This window comes from Tigriopus californicus, chromosome 6 (assembly GCF_007210705.1).
Source record: "Tigriopus californicus strain San Diego chromosome 6, Tcal_SD_v2.1, whole genome shotgun sequence".
NCBI classification, from domain to species: Eukaryota; Metazoa; Arthropoda; class Copepoda; order Harpacticoida; family Harpacticidae; genus Tigriopus; species Tigriopus californicus.
The window spans coordinates 1,121,385-1,142,914 of NC_081445.1; the positions used below are offsets into that span (position 1 = coordinate 1,121,385).

Here is a 21,530-nt window from a genome sequence, read left to right on the forward strand (position 1 = left end):
GGGTCGGTTTTTCTGACTTCGCAAGTCCACGTGTAACCTATGGGTTTGGCCTTTTTATCCCTTTTGGGAATGGAGGACAGCAGACAGACGAGAATGGCGAGGATGAGGATCAACATGAGTACGGCTAATCCCAAGGTCATCCACGAGATTCGATTGGCTTTGGTTTGACACGGTCGCAGAAGGTCTTGAACCTGACCTTGGTCTAGACGAGACAGATGTTGGAAATGGAACTCACGGGTGGTGGAACAGTGAAGAATGAGCTCCTGGTAATTGACGTTGGCTTGTAAGGCGCCGGTGAGCATGATGTAGCTGGGCATCATCACATGGGAAGCCGGTTGGAACGGATCAATGCATCTAAGAATTTGAGAAAACAAAAAGATTGTACGTATAGCAGAAAGGGATTCATTGACATTTGTTCGTGAAACCAGTATTTGTGTTTGGGCTAATACTAGGGGTTTTGACCTCTTAAACAAATATCAAAACCTTGTTACTGGGAATTGAACTTTTTGATTCTGATCCACATTCCCAAGGCTGAATGATTAGACAATTAGACCTGCTCCATTCCTTACGAGTGCGCCAAGTCAAATTTAGACAGTCTGAGTCACAAGAAATCGTTCATTATTGTTTTCATTATAATTTTTAATTAAAATTTTTCATTCAAATAAATATGTCATTGGACTGCTTATTAGTAGATTTATCGGTTCAAATGATGACTAGGATGGATCTTCAGGTGAAAATTAGTTAAAAAACTTTTAGTTCTATAAACTTACCAATTTTTTGTTTGTCTTTTAGATATAGAGAGGAGCCATGTTAAAATATCCCGTTATGAAGGTTTTGATATGGACTTAAAATGTCCGAGTTTTGACAATAGGTCAATTTCTCAAATACCTTGTAAATTATTCGCATATCCTCTTAATATATATCACTCATCATCGGCCGTGGAATTGTCTAGGTCCTTAAAAAATATTGTGGTTCAAGTCATTTATTCATTGTGTAAACGCAATCCTTGATACTGAAGAACCTTAAAACGGTTCCTAATCGTGCCTTCGCATTTGGATGGTATCAGTGCTAAATGGGCAAAACAACTCACTCTCCTTTGAAGAACTTTGGAACCCAATTGCGAAGTTGAGGCGTGATTTGTCGGCAAGCACTGGTCAAGCGCTCCATCTTATTTGGAAACTGTTTCAAGGCCAGCATGAATGAGTGGCATTTGGGCAAGACATCGCATTTGGGGGTCCGAACGTCCGTCACTGCAGACTCTTCTTGGACGTAAGCCAAAGGTTTCACCTCCAAAGAGAGCACTTCAGGAATGGACAAGCGCTGACCAGATTCAAACACCAACGCTTAATGAGGCACACATTGTAAATTGACGGCACTTGTTTGCACTTATGTTATTTATACAGGGCTACCTTGGCTTAGTATCCCATTGCGCTAAACGACAAATTGTGGAGAACAACACCCCAAAAATCTGTTTTCTGTTGGACAGTCCGGCATAAGTGTGGGAGGATTGAAAAATAATTATTTGAGCTCAATTGTAATTGTACTATTGTCGACAAAAGCAAAGGGTCAGGATTGGAGTAGTGACCCAAGTCTGATATTTCCACTTGTTGCTTGACCGGAAAGACTTTGATCCTTGATGGAAATCTGGCAATAATGTTGAGTTAAAAGCTACCTTGGGTCCGTTTCCAACCACCCTTTACTCGTTTATGCTTGATCTGATCTATTCCTATTATTTTGACGCGATCTTCATCTAAATATAATGCACACACAATGCTCATTTGGGCAGAATCAGGAGCAAGCGACTCTGGGCTCCATTTTCGCTGGCTAGGAGTGGATACAACCTTGCTTCACAATCAATGCGTGCTTGAATGTTCCTGGCAACCACTCAAATGTAAAATGGTGCTTCATTTGATTTGGCCTCAATAGTCAACTTTCTTGAGACAAGTCCAATTTCTTTGATCATTCATATTTTATCATCAAGGAAACTAAAGCACCTGTACTTGTATATTCCAATGATAGAAAACAAAGTGTTGAAAGGAGTTCCTCATGCAGAACTTAACCCTCCTCATAATTTTGAACCTGCTTTCAATGATGCATGGCAGCATTTTTTGTCGGGGATTTATTGCCATGGGCTCTAAATGTTCTATCATCATATTCGAATACAATTTGCAGTGTCCGATATGTCTACGTGTAGAGTGACGTACCTAGTCCAGGTTTTTTTTCTCGTTTCTTGTCCATGGTTTGCTACGTCCATGCTTTAGGATGGTCCCGGGGATTGTCAAATCTCACAGGACCCAGCTAAACCCAAATACATGCGAGAATTAAACAGGATTTCTTAAAATATGACCACGCAACGAGACACTGTGTTTCACACATGAGGGTCAGTGTTTTCTACGGGATTTATAGACGCCTAAGCAACAAACAACAACCCATTCTGAAAGAGAGTGAACTTTTGCATTTCAACTATGGCTTCTGGATGAGAAAAAAAAACCATGATGAACAAAGCGTTGGCTCAAGTCCGATTTGATTTAAATTTATCACTATTTTTATATAAGTACAGTTATAGGTAATTGCTCTGACTGTCGATCATTTGCAGCATCTCGATGTTCTCCTGCTTGTGCTCAGTGTTTTTGAACCAATCGTTTCCAATTCCGTAGTAAGAAAACAGTTCCTCGCCCGCCTGAATGTCTCGGAGAGCGTAACAATGCATGATGAGACCATATCTGGGGTGCTCAAAGTCGAGGAACATCACATTCCTCTTGGACAAGAGGATCGCATTGACTTTGTGGCCCAGATTGGGCTTCCACGAACCCAAGGTCAAGTCCATGTGGGGCGGGATCTGAAATTGTTGGAACGGGTAGCGCTGCAACTTGATTCCATATTTCATGGACCGTTGCATAATGGGCAAATGACTGCGGAACGGATTGAGATACAATTGGACCTCCTCCGAATTCCTCAGATTTATGCCGGAGAACGTGCATGCTGACGAGAATGCCGGAATCTTCCGACGGGCAAACACTCCTTCTCCCGCCTCTTCAATCGTGGAGGCGTCCAACTTAATCGTCCTGTGATCGTAGGGATCCAACACCTTTGGACCCTCTCCCAAGGACACATTGGTGGGTGGACTGTAATAGAACACCGGGGAGTTAGCTTTTGGCGTGGAGAACATGAGCTCTTTGATCCCGAACGCATTGGTCCGCTCACCAATAACTTGAGCAATCCGACCTTCTTTCATGACAAAGTTCTCGAAACGACCCACGTAAGCCAACTCGAAGTCTGGATAGACGAAGGCCAGGTCTTTTCCGGTGAACTTGAAATTCGAGTCCAGGGTTCCGACAAGCATCCCACCGCCGACCAAGACCAAGACCACGGATCTGGTCAACTGACCACTACGGTAGGCCAAAACGCCACCAAAGCTAGCATAAAATTCATCATATACGCCTAGTGGAGAGCCCAGTTCTGGAGCCAGCGGCATGAGTGGCCGACGTCCCACAAGGATTCCGTATCCATGAAGGACCCCATTGCGGATCTTGACGGTTAGCACCCGATCATCAGCGAACAGAAAGCTAACCTCATCTTGGAAGTGGGAATCTTTCATATATCCGAACATGGCTTTGAACCCAGCGTCAAAAAAGGCCAACTTGGGCGTCTCCGTGATATTGAAGGTCAGCTGGACGTGGCCATGCAATCGGTGCATCCAATCCACATGGCCATGGTCAAGCTTAAAGGTCACGCGATCCTTGGCACCGAACAAAGAGCAAGCAAAAGTCAACCCGGACACATGGGATATGTCTTGAATGGCCTTGGGAGCCCCGTCATCAACACGATCATCCGAGGCCTTCAACTTCCAGGTCGAACCCTTGAGCTGAGCTCCTTGCAGGTCTTGAAGCCACTTCCTGAAACTTTCCACTGGATTCTTGGTGTTGGGCTCGAGGCCCTCGTGACAAGTTTTGGATACATCATGGGCAAAACTGGTCTCGCCCGACAGCAAGTGGAGCGCAAAAGGCTCTCCGGGCAAGGTCTCGTATTCCACGTTGAGGTAGCATTGATGCTCTTGGACCTCCTTGATCCTAGCATGGTTGGCCCGCTTGAAGTGCTCCAGACCTGGGTACGGCATTCCCACCACCACCTGGCCTTCACGATGAAAGGTCAGAGACTGAGAGGGCTTCTCCCACCAATCACCGAATGTGACACCTCCTTTGTTGTTTTGGTACAACCAACCAAACTCGCCATCGTTCTTCTTGAGCCAGCTCTTTCCCAGAAATTCAGAGTTATAGGCATGGGCCACCATTGTCAGAGTTTTATTGCCATCCCAACGTCTCACCAGCCCATGGGCACTCCCATTGATATAGTTGGCGATCGTCACCCGAGAGTCTAGATTGACAGTTTTCACAACTCCGCTGGGAACTCCGTCCACAAATGTTCCCGTGAGGGTCTTGATAAACGACCCGAATGTTTTTCGTCTGAGGACACAAACATTGGGATGGGTAACGGCCTGATCAAGCTGGACTTTGGCCATTCCTTGAATGCGCCCTTGATCATCCACAGTCCCACCTTTCATGGACAATCTTGGGGTGGTGGTGTCATTTTCCGCGCACTTCTTGGTGAACAAAACCGGACCCAATGGACTTTGGGTGAATGGCTTGGCCAAAGTTGGCACAAAATGCAGACAAGCTGACAAGGTTCGCATTTCTGACATGCGTTCCAACCAGTCCTGGATGGCCTGGATGGCCAACAGATTGTCTTTCAGGGCCGTTCCACTCTTGACCGTGGTCAGAGTGGCGATGAAAAAGGCGAAGATACACGGCGACCACATGTTCTCCCTTTGATTGCTTAAGCTTGACTGTCTTGGTTAGGCACATGGTTTTGGCATGATTATCTCCGTATGCAGCCTCGGGCGGGCTCATCTGTGTTTCATGCCACAAGTGCATCAGGGCTTTGTGGCTTGAGCGCCACGTTCGTTGCGAATCCCTGCGAAATAATGCCATGCACAATTCCTTGGTTTTCCGCTCGTCGGTCATTGCCCTGAACAAAAGTTTCTCCTCGAGGAATCAAGGCACCAAAGAAAGACTACGAGTAGTTTTAGTGGTAGTAGTAGTAAGACAGAGGTGAAATCTGAAACTCGAGCAATAAATAGAGGACGAGTCTTTTGGAGATGGTATGCTTGCACTCGTCTCGGAAAATGGTCTGGTTGGTTTCAAGTTCATTTATACATGACAGAGTGCTTGGAAAATGTCTTGAAGATACCCCTTCTATAGAAATAGAGAATGAATATGAACTTGTTTGCGGATGGAGGATAGAGTTGATGAGGACAGGGAGACCTGAAACGAACTAGATGGCGCCATATTCACTGACTAAAACAAAACGTCACAATCTGGAAGCAAACTAGCCAACAACTACAACCTCTGTGACAATAATTATAAAGGATCATAATACCTAGGAACTACGAGTAGTTATCTGTCAGATCATCATGCTTTCGAGAAAGGGTCGACCGCTACCCAAAAGCCGGCTTGCTCTAGAGTAAGACTGGTCAAAAAAAGCATCACGCAACCTTGTAACCATGTGTTTCCCCAAATCAATCGAAACCTATGACTTTCCATTTCACATTAAAACCCGTTGTTTGTGACTGTGACTTATATTTCGTTGTTCAGACCAATAAGTACAAGACTGGTGCCCTCCCCGTCTATGTAGGAGCCATGCCAGGCAAGCAGGTTGAGCTTGCTCATATTCAGCCCCAGCCCATAAATTGGGTTCAAAAATACCCAAAAACTTGATGGGATCTCAATGGGATCAAACGAAATGAGACCCCTTCCCGCTATTTTGCGGTCAAAGAGACTCATGATGAACCAAACATTTCATCCAGTAAGCTAAAGGAGCAAAGAGAAAAATAAAATCCAAATGTGAAACACAAAAGGTAATGCCAAGTATAAGGTAGAAAACTCATATGGGGCCAATCTTTGGGGGACACCCCGTACAATTGTGTTGGGGAAAATTTGATTTATAGCGAAAAAATGCAGTAACTTTATGATCTTTATGGGCTGCTTTCTCTGATTTTATTTGTTGATCGCTATTGACAAGATGAAGAGCAAATGAAATGGTGCTATTTGAAACGAATTACGGGAGAGGAAATGGTCAAGAATTTGAAATCATCACAATATATAGGAAGTTTCACATAAAACCTGCGTTAATCACAGGTGCAGGATGGAGGAAAATGACCGAAGGTTTTGAGGGCAAAGATTGCATTGCTCATTTTATGCATATATGTTCATGCAATTTCACGTCCACGTGTATGTGTAGACGTGGCGTGGTGGATTCAGTCCAACTCGCTGTTGAGAATAGTTTGATTTATCCTCCCCGGTGTTTCCCCAAGAAACATTCGAATCCCCTTTCACCCCGATAGCCGTCAAGCATAGCATACAAGGGACAAAATCATACGCTTCATAAGGAATGGCCACTACATCAGACATTTTTTACATCCACTAATTACTTACAGAGTGGGGAACCAAACATTAGGATCTTATGCGATTCGTAAGTAGACTTAATTAGTAAGTAGACAATTAGACTTAAGCAAAACAACATACTCATCATGCTACGCCCTCAAATGAGTCATCTCAAGCTAAAATCGTGACGAAGAGGGTGATGCAGGAGGCCAAAGGACAACGGATCCGGGATCTTCTCAATGCGGATAATGACCCAAAGCTCATTGCCAACTTGGTCAACGCATCCCTGGCCACGATGTAAAACGTCAAGAAGGCCATTAAGGATTCAGATGGGACCTCCAAAAGGCTTAGCAGTGATGGCCACTGTAAGAAGAGTACTGTGGCCTTGATGGACGAAGTCAAGGCCAATATTGCCATGGACCCAACCCAGTCAACGCACAGGATTGCAGTTGAACTTGACATGGACGACATGGACCGAAAGGCCATTGAGGTATACCATCTTGCACTTGGCTCATGCAAGAGCTTCCCCAGGGCAAGTTTTTGTGGACCCAGGATGGTGCCCATGCCCACCTGTCCAAGAAGGCGCGAAACTTCTGTGCCGAGAACTTGCCAAAGGCCACCATCATCATGGAATGGAACAAAATATCCTCGGCCTTCATCAAGAAGAGTTGCTTGCGTCTCTGTTCGGCCACGAATTGAGGTCATAATTGAAAACACTGGAGACCACTTTGAAAAAAAGAAGTCAGATATCCATGCGCCTGACCAGTCCCAGTTTAAAACATATTCTGTGGGTTTCAATCATGCCGCTGGCACTAGCTTATTTCAAAGGCCATTTGAATTTTTGTACATTTTGGTTCCCCACACTGTTCATTCGCTCACCTTTGCTCGGATATTGTACATGAGACGCGTGTTTGTCCGAGTCAAAGATTAAAACTTGACCCTAGGCCAAACATAAGGGGAAAAAATGACGACAAGGGAGTCATAAATGTTGATCGAAATCAAAGCAAAGGTATTTTTTTCAAGAACCTACTACTGCACAACAAATTTGACTTGACCTCAAACGATGATCTCAATTGAGACAACTTGAGGTCACCGAAATCAGCGGAAGTTAACTCAACCACACAACAAGATAAAATTGAAGCCCAAGATGTTTATTCATCCACATCATCTGCACACCAACCACATATATCATTGAGATGCAGATGCCAATCTTGGCTGGATGCGTCCTTGTGAAAGTATTAATCAAGCCGAAAGGGCTCAAGGGCTCGAGTACTGAGCGGAATTTGTTGAACACAGACTTTGTGTCATTTCGTTTCCAAAAAGGAAGTAAGTTTTTTTTTGTGTCTTATCAAAATTGCTTGACCAAGTGGAAAGAGAAAAAATACTTCGCCGTTTCACTTGCATCTTTAGCCTTTATCAGGCACTTTAAATATGGCGGTTCTGTTAATGTATTGCAAACACAACATTGCCAATTAAGAGCTTGTTACCTCTGAGCGTTTGCAGTTTCCAAGTGTTCAGTCTGAAGTGAATTCAATTAGGTTCGAAGATATTCCTTCATAGGTGAGTAAGTTTAAGGATGACGGAATTTATTGATGTGGAGGCTCTCGCCCAAAGCGTTCTGATAAACTAAAATGCGCCACTGAATATCCCAGCATCGGTCCCCACGCATTTCGTGCCTTTAGGCTTGGTAAGCACTATTGAGGCTGGAGGTTGCGCTATTTATTTCTTTTTCTTTGCGTTGAACTGCCCAGGGCACGAACTTTTAGGACTAAATTCGAATTATACATAGTGATTGTTTACTAACTTTTTCCAAAACTCCTAATTATCCTAGGTATGATTTTGGACCTACATTTAGCCAAGTTCCTCTATTCGACAAGATCCTGTGTTCCTATGAAGTACTAATTTTGAATGAAGTTAATGGTTCAGTAGATGCAAAATTAATTTTCGCTTCCGTTCGCAGTCCACATCTCTACAAGTTCGTGCACCAAAGGAACCTACATAATTAGTTGATAAGTCAACAATTTAATAGTGTATGGATCGTGGACTCTTAAGAGTGAAACGGCTTTTGTTTGCTCTCCAAGTTAAACCATTCTGTTGATCCAAGTCCATCCCTCCAATATATTAAAAAAAAATTGACCAAGTGAAATAGCACACGTAGGTCTGAGGGTTAATAAGGAATGATCTCTTTTCACATCTTTATCAAGAATTTTCCATGTTTCTTGTAAAAAATTTTGGAATGAAATGATACAACTATAAGCATCAAATCGATCGAAAAAACAGCAACCAAATTATGTCGAAAATAAGGCTTGGTCAAAAACACTTTTAAAGAGATAGTGAAGGTGAATCAGTTTTTCATTCTGTAAGAATGAGCGACGCTTTGTAGATCTTGCTTACAAGGTAAATTCATGTCGTCTTTCGCGATTCGTGCAATATTAAAAGTATATCATTCGAACTGCTCGATGAAATTGCATGAAGTTATGTCATACATTTGCCAAGTCGTCTTCATAACTTGAGGGAAGTTGGGAAACGTATGGATGATGATGGTGCTTTAACGAGTAACCAAGGGTACTGAAATATTCAACAACGATTAGCCTTGCACCTCGATATCAAGGACATCTTAAAAAGAGAGTGATGCAACTCTCTAATTTTTTTAGTTCCCCTAAATATTTTTTTGTTTTACGCTTTAGCTTAGATTTATAGATTTTGATTCATCTTGCAGTTGCCTCGAGCAAACCGTTTTCGAACTTTTATTCTATTAAAATCTGAACCTCCCTTGATGGGCAGACAAAGTCGCATTCATATTCATTACGTACACTCCGACTTCTACCAAGGGTACAATTCCCGATCCATTGAACGAACGCAAGGCAGGTAGATGGTGTCTGAATGAGCAGAGGCAAAAGATGAATCACGGTCCTTGACTTGACATTGACACGCGGAGATGTTCGGATGGCATGACCACCCTCCACAGAGATCCACAGAGATAGATGATTAGATCCAAGGCCTCCTTTCCTTTTTCGGTTCCATCCCATTACATCGTGAGAGATTGGTCCAAGAACAAAGAAGCCATTCATGAATCAGACAACTCGAGCATTCCGCCCAAGCACAACATGTACGGATTACTACTTCAGAACATGGCCGAGTATATCATCAAAGTCTATGGAGACAAGCAGTGGCAAGAGATCAAGACCTCATTAAAGATCGATCGGGTATGTTCCCTTTAAATTTGTACCCCATCATGGATGACGGGTGTGGTCATTGTCTTTTGTAGAATGAATTTGCCACTGGAGACACATTTCCTGAAGGTCAATTGATCAAAATGGGAAAGAAGGCCCTGCAGGTAAGTGAGTGGTTATTTCGAATCTTCTAGTACAGTACCTTATCTGTTACGACGGCAGAAACAGGCCTAGTCGGGGAGTTGGGCTGAATGTAGGCCACAGTGGTTGCTCTCTGTCAATACGAGGTCTGAGCTGGCCAATGAGTTCAAAGTAAAATAAGTGCTTTTCAAAGAGGAACCGTCAATTGGAGATCTCACAGAAGTACGGCAAGTCGATGAAGTGTATCTTCATTTCAAAGATCATAACTTTGAACATTTTTCGAAAACGAAGTGTGAAGACTAAGCAAATGAATGTTTCAATTTGTCTGTTTATAAATACGTCTGCTATCTAACGGCAATCTCCATAGTGCCATTTTAGATCTTCAAACATGATTTTCTTCTTAGAACTCGTACCTCTTATCAATAGACCACCAAGGCTAATAAGAAAATTAAAAACGAAAATTGACAATACTTTTGCAACTTGAAAAAAGAAACGCCAAATTTGGAATTTTGCTCGGTGATGTTGTCGATCATCTACAATGTCTTTTTTCTAGTTATTAAAGAAAAATGCTAATACTAAAGATTTCTCATTTAAGCAACATAGAAGCACCAGAGCTCATAACATCAACAGCGTTCGTCAAATACTGCAAAGCGTATGTTGCAACCTGCCAGAACCTGACTCAATCGGGGCCGTTTCAGATTCCATGCAAAATAAATCAAAAGTCTTCGAGACACCCTGAGCAATAATCAACAGAATTTACCAACAGGTTCCTAAACATTATTCCATTAGATTATCGTCAAAGAAATTGTTATTCTAAAACACCAACACGGTTACACGTATTTCCAGTAATTGACAAACTTTCCAAGCAAACCAGTTACAGCATCGATCAGATATCCATCTTAATTGTGAAAAGTGCCACAATGTTTTCAATGGAGCTTGAGTGACCGAGCGGTTTATGACGCCAAATGTCGTGAGTTCTAATCCTAATGCCGGAAGTGAACCTAAAGCTCTCTTATTCAGTTGGTAGATATTTCTCTTTTGACGGGCCTCGCACAGACGAACTGGAAAGCGGCAACAGTACGTATTGCCTCCCTTTTAAGGTTTAGGGTGGCCACAAAGAAGATTTATAGAACTATTGGCTCATCACTTTCATTGTCAAAAGTCTTGCAAAAAATATATTTTCCGAGAAATGTTCTCTTCGTGGAAAATCGTTTGACGGATTTCCAATTTGCATTTGGGCCAAGCCATTCTACAAGCCAAGTTACTTTTTTCAAAAATGTGAATGAAGAGTCTGACGAGAAATACTTGGTAGGCGTCTTGCTTGTATTGTAGTAGTATTTGATAGCGTTAACCGTGAAATTGTCATTGCAAAGGTGGAAGCTTATGGGTGGAGTAGCAACATCTTAAGATGATGTAAGGGAACTAACTACCTTTCTTTAAGACAACAACGAGTCGACTTATATGGGGCATCCTCCGGGTTGACTGACTTATCGTGTCCCGCAGAGAAGTATCTTAGAACTTTCATTGTTTTTGATTTACGTAAATGATCTCCTCGAAGTAACTGATTTAAAACCCACAATTTTGCCGACGACATAGCACTGCAACACTTCATAAAAGGAATCTTGTCAATCTCGAGTCAAAATCTCCCAAGGGACGTTTTTCAACAGATTCGCTTTGAACGCAGAGAAACAATTGAACCCAGAATGGGACAAGACCTAATACATGTTGACAAATAATATTGTAAATCGCAGATCCAATGAGACACTTTTTAAACGTAAGGAGAAGACAGTTTTTTCATTGAGGAGAAGTGATTATTCAATAACGAATGCATCAAGTGGAGTGAGCAAATCCGTTATCGGGGCGCAAATTTTACCAAAATGATGTTCATTCTTTTCTTATCAAAGTAGGCAATCCGCAGGCCCGTTTGGCTTTGTTCATATAACTTCTGTACTGGCCACAAAGAAGGTTATTCGGTGGATAATACGAGTGAAAGTGAGATCCCATACAAGATATATATTCAGAGAACACAATACTTTAAAAGTCCCTGACCCAGTCAAAGTCAATCGATCAGAATTTGCGAACAACTGACTTTGAAAACAAACACTGTTATTAATCAATGTACTTTCAAAGCAAAAAAAATGGGTCAATGTAGTTTACTTTGTCATTGTATGCCTTGACAGGCAGAAAAGACTTCCAAGGTTCTCTTTCCCTTGAACCTGGAACCGCACTCTTCTTGGACAAATAAGTAATGGCAATTGGTGTGTCGTCTTTGAGCTCAATGAAAATCTCTGCCTCTCATCTGTTGGAGGGTTCTTCACACGTGCTTACTCATCCAATTGTAACATAAATAATTGCTACTCCTGTCGGGAGCTGGTTTGAGCATCGGGCTGGCCTCGCATTCATCTTGTTTTTTTGCTCTTGATGAGAGATGAAATGCTGCAACATGAAATGTGCGTTATTTATATTTACCCCAGTCCGGTCTAAAAATTAAACTGTTGCTCGCCAATATCATATGTTAATGTAAGTAACGCACACTGCGGCACGATAATCTTTTCTAATGACCCCAGCTGAGTAGATCGTCATGGGCTCGCGTGCTGAAAAAAAAGAAACTTGACTTATGGGTATCCTTGGGATTTTGGGACTTGAAACTGGCCAAATACCATCTATCTGTTGCCCTAAATAAATCTAATCCAATCCATCCAAAAGACAAAAATGATGACCTTACGGTACATTATCTTTGCATTGCAGGTTCTGCAAATCAAAGATGAAGAGTTTTACGAGGGCATGGGTGTCTATTTCATTGAGCTCACTCGTAACCTCGGCTACGGAGTGTTTCTGCAAAATCTAGGAAGATACATTCGAGATTTCCTGTTGAATTTGGACAATTTTCACGATTATCTCAAATTCACGTTTCCTCGAATGAAGGCCCCTTCATTTTTCGTGGAGGATGAAACCGAGAAAAGTATGTTTTGGTCAATCACATAATGAAAGAATAATGATGGAGTCTAATTTGACAATCGCTTTTCAAGGCATCAAATTGCAATATCGAAGCAAGAGAAGAGGGTTTCATTACTACGTTCAAGGCCAGGTAAGATTTGAAACTCTGATTGCATGGGAACAAAATCTAAACCACTCACGGAACCTCACCTCCTCCCTTGGATTCAGATAAAAGAGATTTCCAAAAAGTATTTTGGCCACCGAATGGATATCCAACTAAAGAAGCAGGAGGTAGTTTTTGACACTGTCATTTGCACCTTTGACCTCTTCTTTGACAACTCTCCGTATTCTGAATGGATCCAAACGGGCGTGGAGAGGAAAGAGTCCAGCTTGCCAATCAGGGCGGCCATGATTTTTGAAATGTTCCCGTTCTGCATTTTGTTCCAAGTAAGTCTAAGATCTTATCAGTACAGTCTTTGGATCACAGTTACTGGATATTAATCTTTATGACAGTCTTGGACTTGTTGAAGCCACAGGGGATATTGAGACTTTTTCTTACAAGACCTCTCAATGATTAAGAGGTTGGGTGAGCGGGTTTTCCCTTCTTTTTGGGCCCGTTTAAAGGAGCCAATAATGTTAATCTAAGAGTAAGGCCTTGCTTAATCAATCAGTTGATTCCTTACCTTCAAACATGAGAGTTTGTAGTCAAACGAATATTTGCCAACACGTGACACACTATTATTTGACTCAATGTGACAAGTGCCGTCTCCAGATCATTATGACTAGGGGCCGGAATTATAGTATTTTTAAAATCGAATTAAGTTCTACACTACTGTGGTCACTTTGAGGTTAAAAAAAAAAATTCAAATTTTAACCAGAAAATAACCTAAACCGATTTTTGGGGGGAAACTGAAGGGTTTTTTGGCAATTTGGCAAAATTTAGAAGAACTACGTTCAAAATGATTTCTTTTGCATAAATTTTCTCGCAAAAAATGTGAAAAACTTTTCATTTCTAACGACTGTCTCCATTTTGACCCTCTCTTCTTAAGAATGCATGTCTTGGTTGGCATTGATGAGAAACTAAAGATTTATTTTACTTTGTTCTTTGTATTATCCCGCAAGTTGGCTTAAATCATCACATGATAATGGTATTGATTTTAAAAACCATTCATGATTTCAGAATGACTTAAAATAACAAGTACAATTAAACATTGTAGATATGAGTCTGCTTTGACATTCAATTTTGCATAACACAAAGAACAAACACTTCATGAAAAATGATAACAAAACAATTTTTGCCAAAATATCTGAATAATGAAAAATTACATCTTTTTTACCTTTTTAATTTGTATTGATATATTTCCGAAACTTGTCTAGGCTAATTGTTACAAGTCTAAAACTATTTTGACGAATGTTTTAATTAATTTTTCCAACCTCTATTCAAAGCCTACATTTCGAAAATGAAATGCTGCAGCGCAAGCGCAACAAGCATTGCAATGAAACTTAATATTCCTGAAGAGTAGGGAATTGAAAGGAATATATTTATACTTTTGCTACTCAAGCAAATAAATATTTGTTTTTCAAATTACCAGACCAACTTTACATTCAAGTGCTAGCCAGATCCGCCAACTCTAATTCGTTGGTGGATCAAATATTATATGAATGGGCTTATGTAGGCGTTGATCCAATAACAGGATTTAAGTCAGACTTGGAAAAGTTTTTGACTAAAATTCCGGATCAACCTTATATTCAAGGATTAGCCAGATCAGCCAATTCTAATTCGTTGGTCGATCAAATAATATATATAAATAAAAGTCAAGTAAAATGAAAAATCTTCTCGTCTTGAACTGCTGGGATTCCAGTCCCGGTAGCGGTAAGGAAGTCCGCAAAAAAACAAACAAAAAAAAGAATGTAAAATCAAGCAAAATTCACACTCTGTTCCGTCTTGAATTGCTGGAGATTCCATTCCCAATAAAAAACACCTTTTCCTTCATTCGGCCCATCAAGGATTAACTATGAGGGATCAACAACTCAAAAATCAAACATCTCCTTTTGAAATGAACTTGTGCTTCCATCACTTAGTTTCGTCGTTGACATTGATACAGAAAATGTGACTTGATTTTGGCTTGAATCCGTTTACTGAGTCGAGACCAGGCTCAAAGCTAGAATACCAATTTCTATTGCCAGAAAGATCTCACGGTGACTTGTATGGGCGTGGCGCTGCAGCAAGTGATTCCTGGGATCGTGGGTAAGCGCATCACATCCTACTTCGAGTTGGTCAAGCCCCTCATCGAGTTCAAATTCGACACCATCCAAACTCGAACGAATAACATGTTTGAGTTGGCCACATCTGAAGAGATCGACAAGTTGGGCAAGTCCGCCAAAAGTTCCGGATCCGGCCGGTTCACGGACGAAATCTTCCTTGGAGAAGTACGAAAACACTACTTGGGATCACATGTTCTACTTGCGGAGAAGATTTCAAAACCACTAATTCCTCCTGCTTTTATTCACGGACACAGGATGTGGACAAGACGCTTCACATCAAGGGTCAGATGATCTTCATTCAAGAGTGGCAGCAAATGTTGTTCTTGGCTTGTCCAATGATGAACGCCCTCAACAATCTGGTCTGGACCGGATTATTTGTCAACGACTTAAGGTGAGTCAAACGGCGTGGTAGATGCGAAAATAAAACCCGGATTTCAGCCAATGACGCTCGAAAGGATTGAATAATTATCTCTCTCTCTCTCTTTGTGTTCTCAGCATGCACGATTATTCCCGAGATATCATGCTGGCCACAAGTCAAGAACAGATTGAGATGAGAATGGCGTTGAATGCGGCCGAGGTGAAAGCCAATGCACTGAACACGCAACTGAAGAAGTTAGACGAAATCCAGCAGAAAACCGATGAACTCCTTTACCAGATGATCCCCAAATCTATTGCCGACAGATTACGGTATGGTAAAGCAAAGGGAGCGATTCCTTCGTTTAACAAATGTGTTTATCCCTCGTTGTTTTGCGCCTGGTCATAAACCCTATTTTACAACAAGCGAAAGGGAAACTTACTCTAGCAAGGTTCAAAGGCATGGAAAAATTGATGAAAAGCACTTGGAGATGCAATAAAAAAGGGGCGAAAATTGAAGAAAATGAACACTATTTTTGTTTGGTTTACTTTTCCAAAACTAATCGCAAGTAAAAAAAATGAATGAAGAAAAAAATAGTGAAAAAATGCAAACGAAAAACAAAACAATGAAGAACATTTAAACAAGGTGCATGTGCTTTCCTTATACAGACGTTATTCTACGAAATCAGAATAAACGTTTGAAGTAGTACGAAGCAAAAGACCTGAAATGGTGAAAGAGAGAAAAATAAACGTTCAGAAAATCAACCCTTTAAAGTTCTTCAGGAAAATGGGAAAAATAACGTAAACTTTTTGAGTCAACACGGTAAAAAATGCAGAAAAATTCAATTGAGCAAAGAAATGCGAAAAAATATCGGAAGAGTGGAAAGAATAAATGCCTTTGCATTATTTGAATAACCCTTGTTACGAAAGAGAAAAAACCAACGATCCCTGTTTATTCTCTTTATTTACAACGCTTGATACATCTGATACATCTGTACTTACATAAGGCACGTTACCTTAAAAACGAATCCAAATTGATCCATTTCATGGAGGGCGTCAGACCTGGAGAGGAAATCTTTTTGAAACCTCGCTAAAAGACGTTCGAGCAATGCATTACCTCCTAATCAGATCCAAGCCGGCTGAGGAGATGCTTAATCACGGCCTCCATGGTTTCAATCAACTACCCGATTAGGAGGCAACGTAAAGCTCGGAACACGTCGTCTTGCGAGGTTTCAAAAAGCTTTCCTCTCCAGGTCTGTTGGACTCCATGTCCATCTAGAATATAAATGTTTGTGATGATGCATCTTTGAGTGAACTGAATCAAGCATACTTTTTAAGACCATTGGGACCATTGTTGATCCTGGAAAAGTCGAATTGAGACTGCCTCATATTCTTGAAGCGTTCTTCATCCAACTATTAGCTTCTTTGCAGGAAGGGCGAGGATACGATGTCCACATGTGAGGTGTTCTCGTCGGTGACCATGCTTTTTTCGGACATTGTGGGCTTCACCACCATTTGCTCACGATTGGAACCGGCTCAGGTGGTGGTTTTCTTGAACAACCTCTACACGCTCTTTGACTTCTTGGTGGATCAGAACTCCGTGTACAAAGTAGAAACCATTGGTAATGAATGAAGTACATATAGGACATGCCTGTGACACACCGGACCAGTCATCGATTCCTTAGAACCCTGTAACTCTCTCAACATTCACTGACCCCACAGCAATCACGACACTCTTTGAAATATTCGGTCAAAGAGATGGACGGGATTCTTCTCACCTCGTCTTTACGGTCATAGGATATATTTCTCCATTCCCCTTCAGGTGATGCATATTTAATTGTGTCCGGCTGTCCAGTCAAATCCACCAACCATGCTCTCAAGATTTGCGATATGGCTTTCGATATGATGGATGGGATCGCGGTCATGAAAGATCCTGGCACTGGACAGGCCGTCGAGATGAGAATTGGGTGCCATACCGGATCCGTTGTGGCAGGCATTGTCGGCCTCAAGATGCCTCGGTAACTAGACGCTTGGCCAAATCATTGACACGTGGGATGCATCCAAGAGTTTCTTTCTCTCTCTCAGATACTGCTTATTCGGACTGAATGTGGCGCTCACCGAGAAACTCGAGTCCAATTCTAAGCCCATGAGGATCCACATTTCGCAACCCTGCAAGGATCTGTTACCACCCCAATATCGGACGGAGTTGCGTGAGGATCCCGAGGTCACGCAAAAGGTCGGCGGGATGAACAGCTACTTTCTCACCACCAAGGATGGCCGCAAGACCCTAAAGGCTGATGTGCTCAAGGCTTTGATGCCCACAGACGCAGAGTTGCCCAAATTAGAAGGCCACGGACAGAGCGGTGTGGAGCCCAATGCCCAGGGCGACAATCCCGATGGCGCTGCTGACAATGGGGGAGAGGAGGACGCTGGGGATGACGAGGATTCTGGCATGGATGATCGGGAATCTTTGTTTGCGGCTGGCTTTGAAGGTCGCCGGGTGTCCACTGCCCAAGGGCCCTATTGTGGCGGGTTCCAAAACTCGGGCGTGTGTACCATAGTTTGAGTCATAATGTGTATTAAGATAAATAACTTAGACAAGAGGATCAATACAAAATCAAGCGAAGGTTCGTTTGCCTCAGATTCATCCGTTATCCATTTTCAAGTTTCCGGATTTGAAGGGAAATCTGTTTGGACTCTCTTTTTTTTTATTGCGGATTAAGTTTAATAACAATAACTTTTGGCAATTGCTTTAGCAAGCGTTGTAAGAAAACGTTAGAACGAAGTCAACTCGCTTTCTGCCTCGTCCTGTACATTCTTTTCAAACATTTCCTTCTTCGGGTAACGTCAAGAAAGGGCATGGAATAGATATTTGAGAATTCAAACATGATAGTCTAATTCGAAAATTAGCAAGCAATCTTGACTTGCCCATATGTACATTAAAGAGAAGATGCTTCTTGAATTCCAAAGTATGAAAAGAAGTTCTTCAAAAAATCCAGAACTAGCTCTGTCTTGCATCATTTTCGGCCAGAAAAAGATCCGATTCCAAATCAGCTCCCGTTCAACCCTTGCCCATTTTAGATCGGCATCTGTACTAAAAGTGCATCGTTAGATCAGGCCGATCCAATGCATGGAGGCCATTATCTTGTCATGAAGCCAGGTCCAACCTTGTCCTTCTCTAATTTCTCCCAGAATGAACCGGTTCCTTTAGTTGTAGATCATTGGTTTGCCTACATAATATTGTATGCCGTTGCTTTTATTACCCTCCCCAGGTTTGTCATAAACATGGTTTCCGTGCATTTCTACCTGTCCGTTGATTACTCTCTGTACTCAGCACGCACTCGTGCACGTTAGTATCGTGCTTACATGAACTTGTCCGAGACCCAACGAACGAAGGAAAAAACGATCCAACGAACGATCGAGCGATCGAGGGGGAATCTCCAACCACGGGAACGGAAGCGACGCCGGCCAATGATCGTCGGGACTGAAGATAATAACTCTTGCTCGTCTCGCTCGAGTGGATTGTCCATTTTCAGTCTGGTTGATCATTCCTCTTCGGGAAGAAGACGGACGGGAAGCCAACTGATCATGTGTGCATGAACACCAATGCCGTCGTTCAAGGGTGGATGGCGAGTGGGCGTGTTGTGTTTCGGGGTGTGCTACTTGTTCTTGATAGGTCTGCATCGATCTTACCATGGGAATCTGGTCACACTGCTTCAGGGCAAGGGCATTTCCAAGGTTCCCATGGAACATTGTAATTGTTCCCGACCTTTGAGAACAACGCAGTCGGTGGGGGTGGGCCGCTATAATGGGACCTCGTGCAGTAAGGACGCCTTCAGTCGTGGACCGGGACAGAAGGTGGTGAGTTTCGCGTTATATGGCGATAGGAATTCGACCCATTGGAAGGAGAAGGGCTATTTTGAGGGGATTCGGGGCAATCTCGAGACCATGGAAAAGATGCTACCCGAAGGGATCATGAGGATCTACTTCGATCTGGAACCCGGGGATCTGATCTTGGACGAGTTGTGCCATCTGGCTTGTCAGAGCCAGGTCTTAGACCTGTGCCACGCCCGGAAGTTGCCGGGCACGCCCATGAAAGACGCCCATCGAGTGTTTCCCATGATGTGGAGGTTCTTCCCAACTCTGGACTGGCAGGTAAACGGATCATACATGTTTAATGTTGTATGTAGCAAGCCAGCAGGAAAAAGCATTGCCTGAATGCATTTGAGGGCCTAACCAGAACTCGATGTATTGCGCATCCGAGGTTCGATTATTACAAGAGATTATTTCAAGAGAATTGGAATAACAACAAATATTAACGGTATGCATTTGATATGAAATTTCTATAATGAACTTTTTCTTCATCCCTGATGTCAGATTGGTTCTCGGCTCGAATGTAGAGTTGAATAACCGACCATAACATTTTTTTCATGTTTACCTTTCCCTTCTAATGCACTTCTTTCGCAATGCCTGACTTTTCAATCTCTTGCAAGATACAGATAAAGATTCATTGCCTGGATGACAACTCATCATCCGAGGGCCATAAACACATGTTTCTTGTGTTTCGGTCTCTGTCTGTGAACAATTTGCTTCTTTCAAATATTCCCAGGGAATATGTAGACCTCCATCCTTGCACCTACTTGAGATACCTACCCTGAATGATTGTCTTGCCAACAATATTTGACCAAGGTGAATAAAGTATGTGAGCGAGGGCATTCAATCTTTAAATGTGCTTTGGAAGCATTGTCGCATCCCAATTATGGACTAATTTTGTTTGGGCAGACATCCTTTCCACAACAGGAATGAAATCCCAAGCAATTAAAACAAAATCCCATGAAGGTCTAAAATTTGTATTGTATCTGATCCACGCAGGAATTAGAGTTGGCACATCTAGCCAGCCCCGGAATACAGGGCTGATCAGGAATTCTCGTCACAAACTTGTCCAAGTCTGTTACAGGATCAGCACCTACGTACGTACTCCCAGAGATGTGAACTGCGGGCGGGAGCAAAAATATCTTAGCTCCTAAAACGTTCACTTTATTCCAAATAAGCACCTCATACAGTATAGTATACATATGTTGTACTATATATAATATACTATACTTCATTACTATACCAGTAACTATAGTATAGACCGGCCAAGACCGGCCAAAAAGGTCGGTCTGGCTAAGTTCAAGTTCAAAGATGAGGGTTGGCCGTTGATTATAGAAAGGTTAGGAGAGCCCATTTCAATGCTGAAAAAGGAATCATCCATTGATGTAGCCTTAGACAAAATGATTCTAGTTTTTGAGGGCGTCTGTTCCACTCTAGCAATCTTTGAATGTGCTCCACAGGGTGGGGCACATTCTAAAATTCCGAAGTGTAGGAAGAATTGGTTCAAAAAGAGTTGCAAACTAGCAAAAAGGCTCCAGAGCAATTTGAATCCAGTAGTTGTGGTTAGCCTTCAAAGAAAGTTGGAGTTAATCCGAGGTAGAATTAAGGCTTCCATTGAGACAGATCAGTTGAAGAGGGAAAGTAGAGTTGTTCAGGAGGTAAGGTCGAATCCGAAGGCATTTTTCTCTTATGCAAACTTTAAGAGAAAGATGAAACACCCTGTTGGGGTCAATGGGGAAGCCATAGACAATGTAGACAATGTAGTACTTGGAGATCAGTTCTCTAGTGTGTTTTCAACTCCACTGAGTTTAGGAGCAACAGCCCATTGCTCTATTGATGAGTTTGTTGAGATTGGCAAGGTTTGTCAAGTTGGGCGTTTTGATGATCTTTTATAGTCACAGATCAGGATGCTTTAGCGGCCATCAAGGGTTTGAGGCTTTTAAGTTCTCCTGGTCCTGATGGTGTGACATCTCAGTTTCTGATGAGATGCTCACAGGTTCTTGCTCCTGTTTTCTCAAACTTGATGCGTTGCATCTTGGATCAGGGCAAGTTCCCCTCTTCTCTGAAGCTAGCTTATGTTGTTCCAATTTTCAAAGGGGGAAATGAGTCACTCCCCAGTAACTATAGGCCGATTTCTCTCACTTCGAATATTGCGAAGGTGTTTGAGAAGATCATGAAGTTCAAACTTGTTGAATTTCTCGAGGTCGATGAAGTCCTTCCTCCAAGCCAGCACGGTTACCCAACTGATTGAGCATTTAGGGCAGGTCATTGAGGGACTGGAGAGCCATGAGTCAGTAGATGTTGTCTATCTTGATTTTGCCAAGGCCTTTGATAAAGTTGATCATGG

At 42.3% G+C, this 21,530-nt stretch overlaps 3 protein-coding genes across 4 annotated transcripts in view; 2 read left to right on the top strand and 1 right to left on the bottom strand.

The window, feature by feature from the left end:
- Positions 1–2,238, bottom strand: part of LOC131882380 (uncharacterized) — a gene marked incomplete in the record, with an annotated part of 2,597 nt that extends 359 nt beyond the window's left edge. The window contains 3 exon segments of the mRNA XM_059229508.1: positions 1–354; positions 1,091–1,343; positions 2,205–2,238. Of these exon segments, the coding sequence (XP_059085491.1) occupies positions 1–354; positions 1,091–1,343; positions 2,205–2,238 (641 nt within the window).
- A 7,218-nt stretch (positions 2,239–9,456) lies between these two features.
- Positions 9,457–17,946, top strand: LOC131882517 (soluble guanylate cyclase 88E-like). 2 transcript variants are annotated; one of them, XM_059229673.1, is made up of 11 exons: positions 9,457–9,646; positions 9,709–9,777; positions 12,503–12,716; positions 12,784–12,842; positions 12,920–13,138; positions 14,879–15,121; positions 15,211–15,347; positions 15,452–15,643; positions 16,742–16,932; positions 17,133–17,328; positions 17,396–17,946. In XM_059229673.1, the coding sequence occupies exons 1-11, from the start codon at positions 9,548–9,550 to the stop codon at positions 17,874–17,876; spliced, it is 2,100 nt and encodes a 699-aa protein (XP_059085656.1). In that variant the 5' UTR covers positions 9,457–9,547; the 3' UTR covers positions 17,877–17,946. The 2 variants fall into 2 exon arrangements, with proteins under 2 accessions (XP_059085656.1, XP_059085657.1); XM_059229674.1 differs by lacking the exons at positions 9,457–9,646; positions 9,709–9,777 and adding an exon at positions 10,695–10,831.
- Positions 17,947–18,778: 832 nt separating this feature from the next.
- LOC131881922 (uncharacterized) overlaps positions 18,779–21,530 on the top strand; it is a 9,624-nt gene continuing 6,872 nt past the window's right edge. Inside the window, exon 1 of the mRNA XM_059228917.1 lies at positions 18,779–19,465. Coding sequence (XP_059084900.1) covers positions 18,917–19,465 — 549 coding nt within the window. The 5' untranslated portion in view covers positions 18,779–18,916. The remainder of the gene's footprint in view (positions 19,466–21,530) is intronic.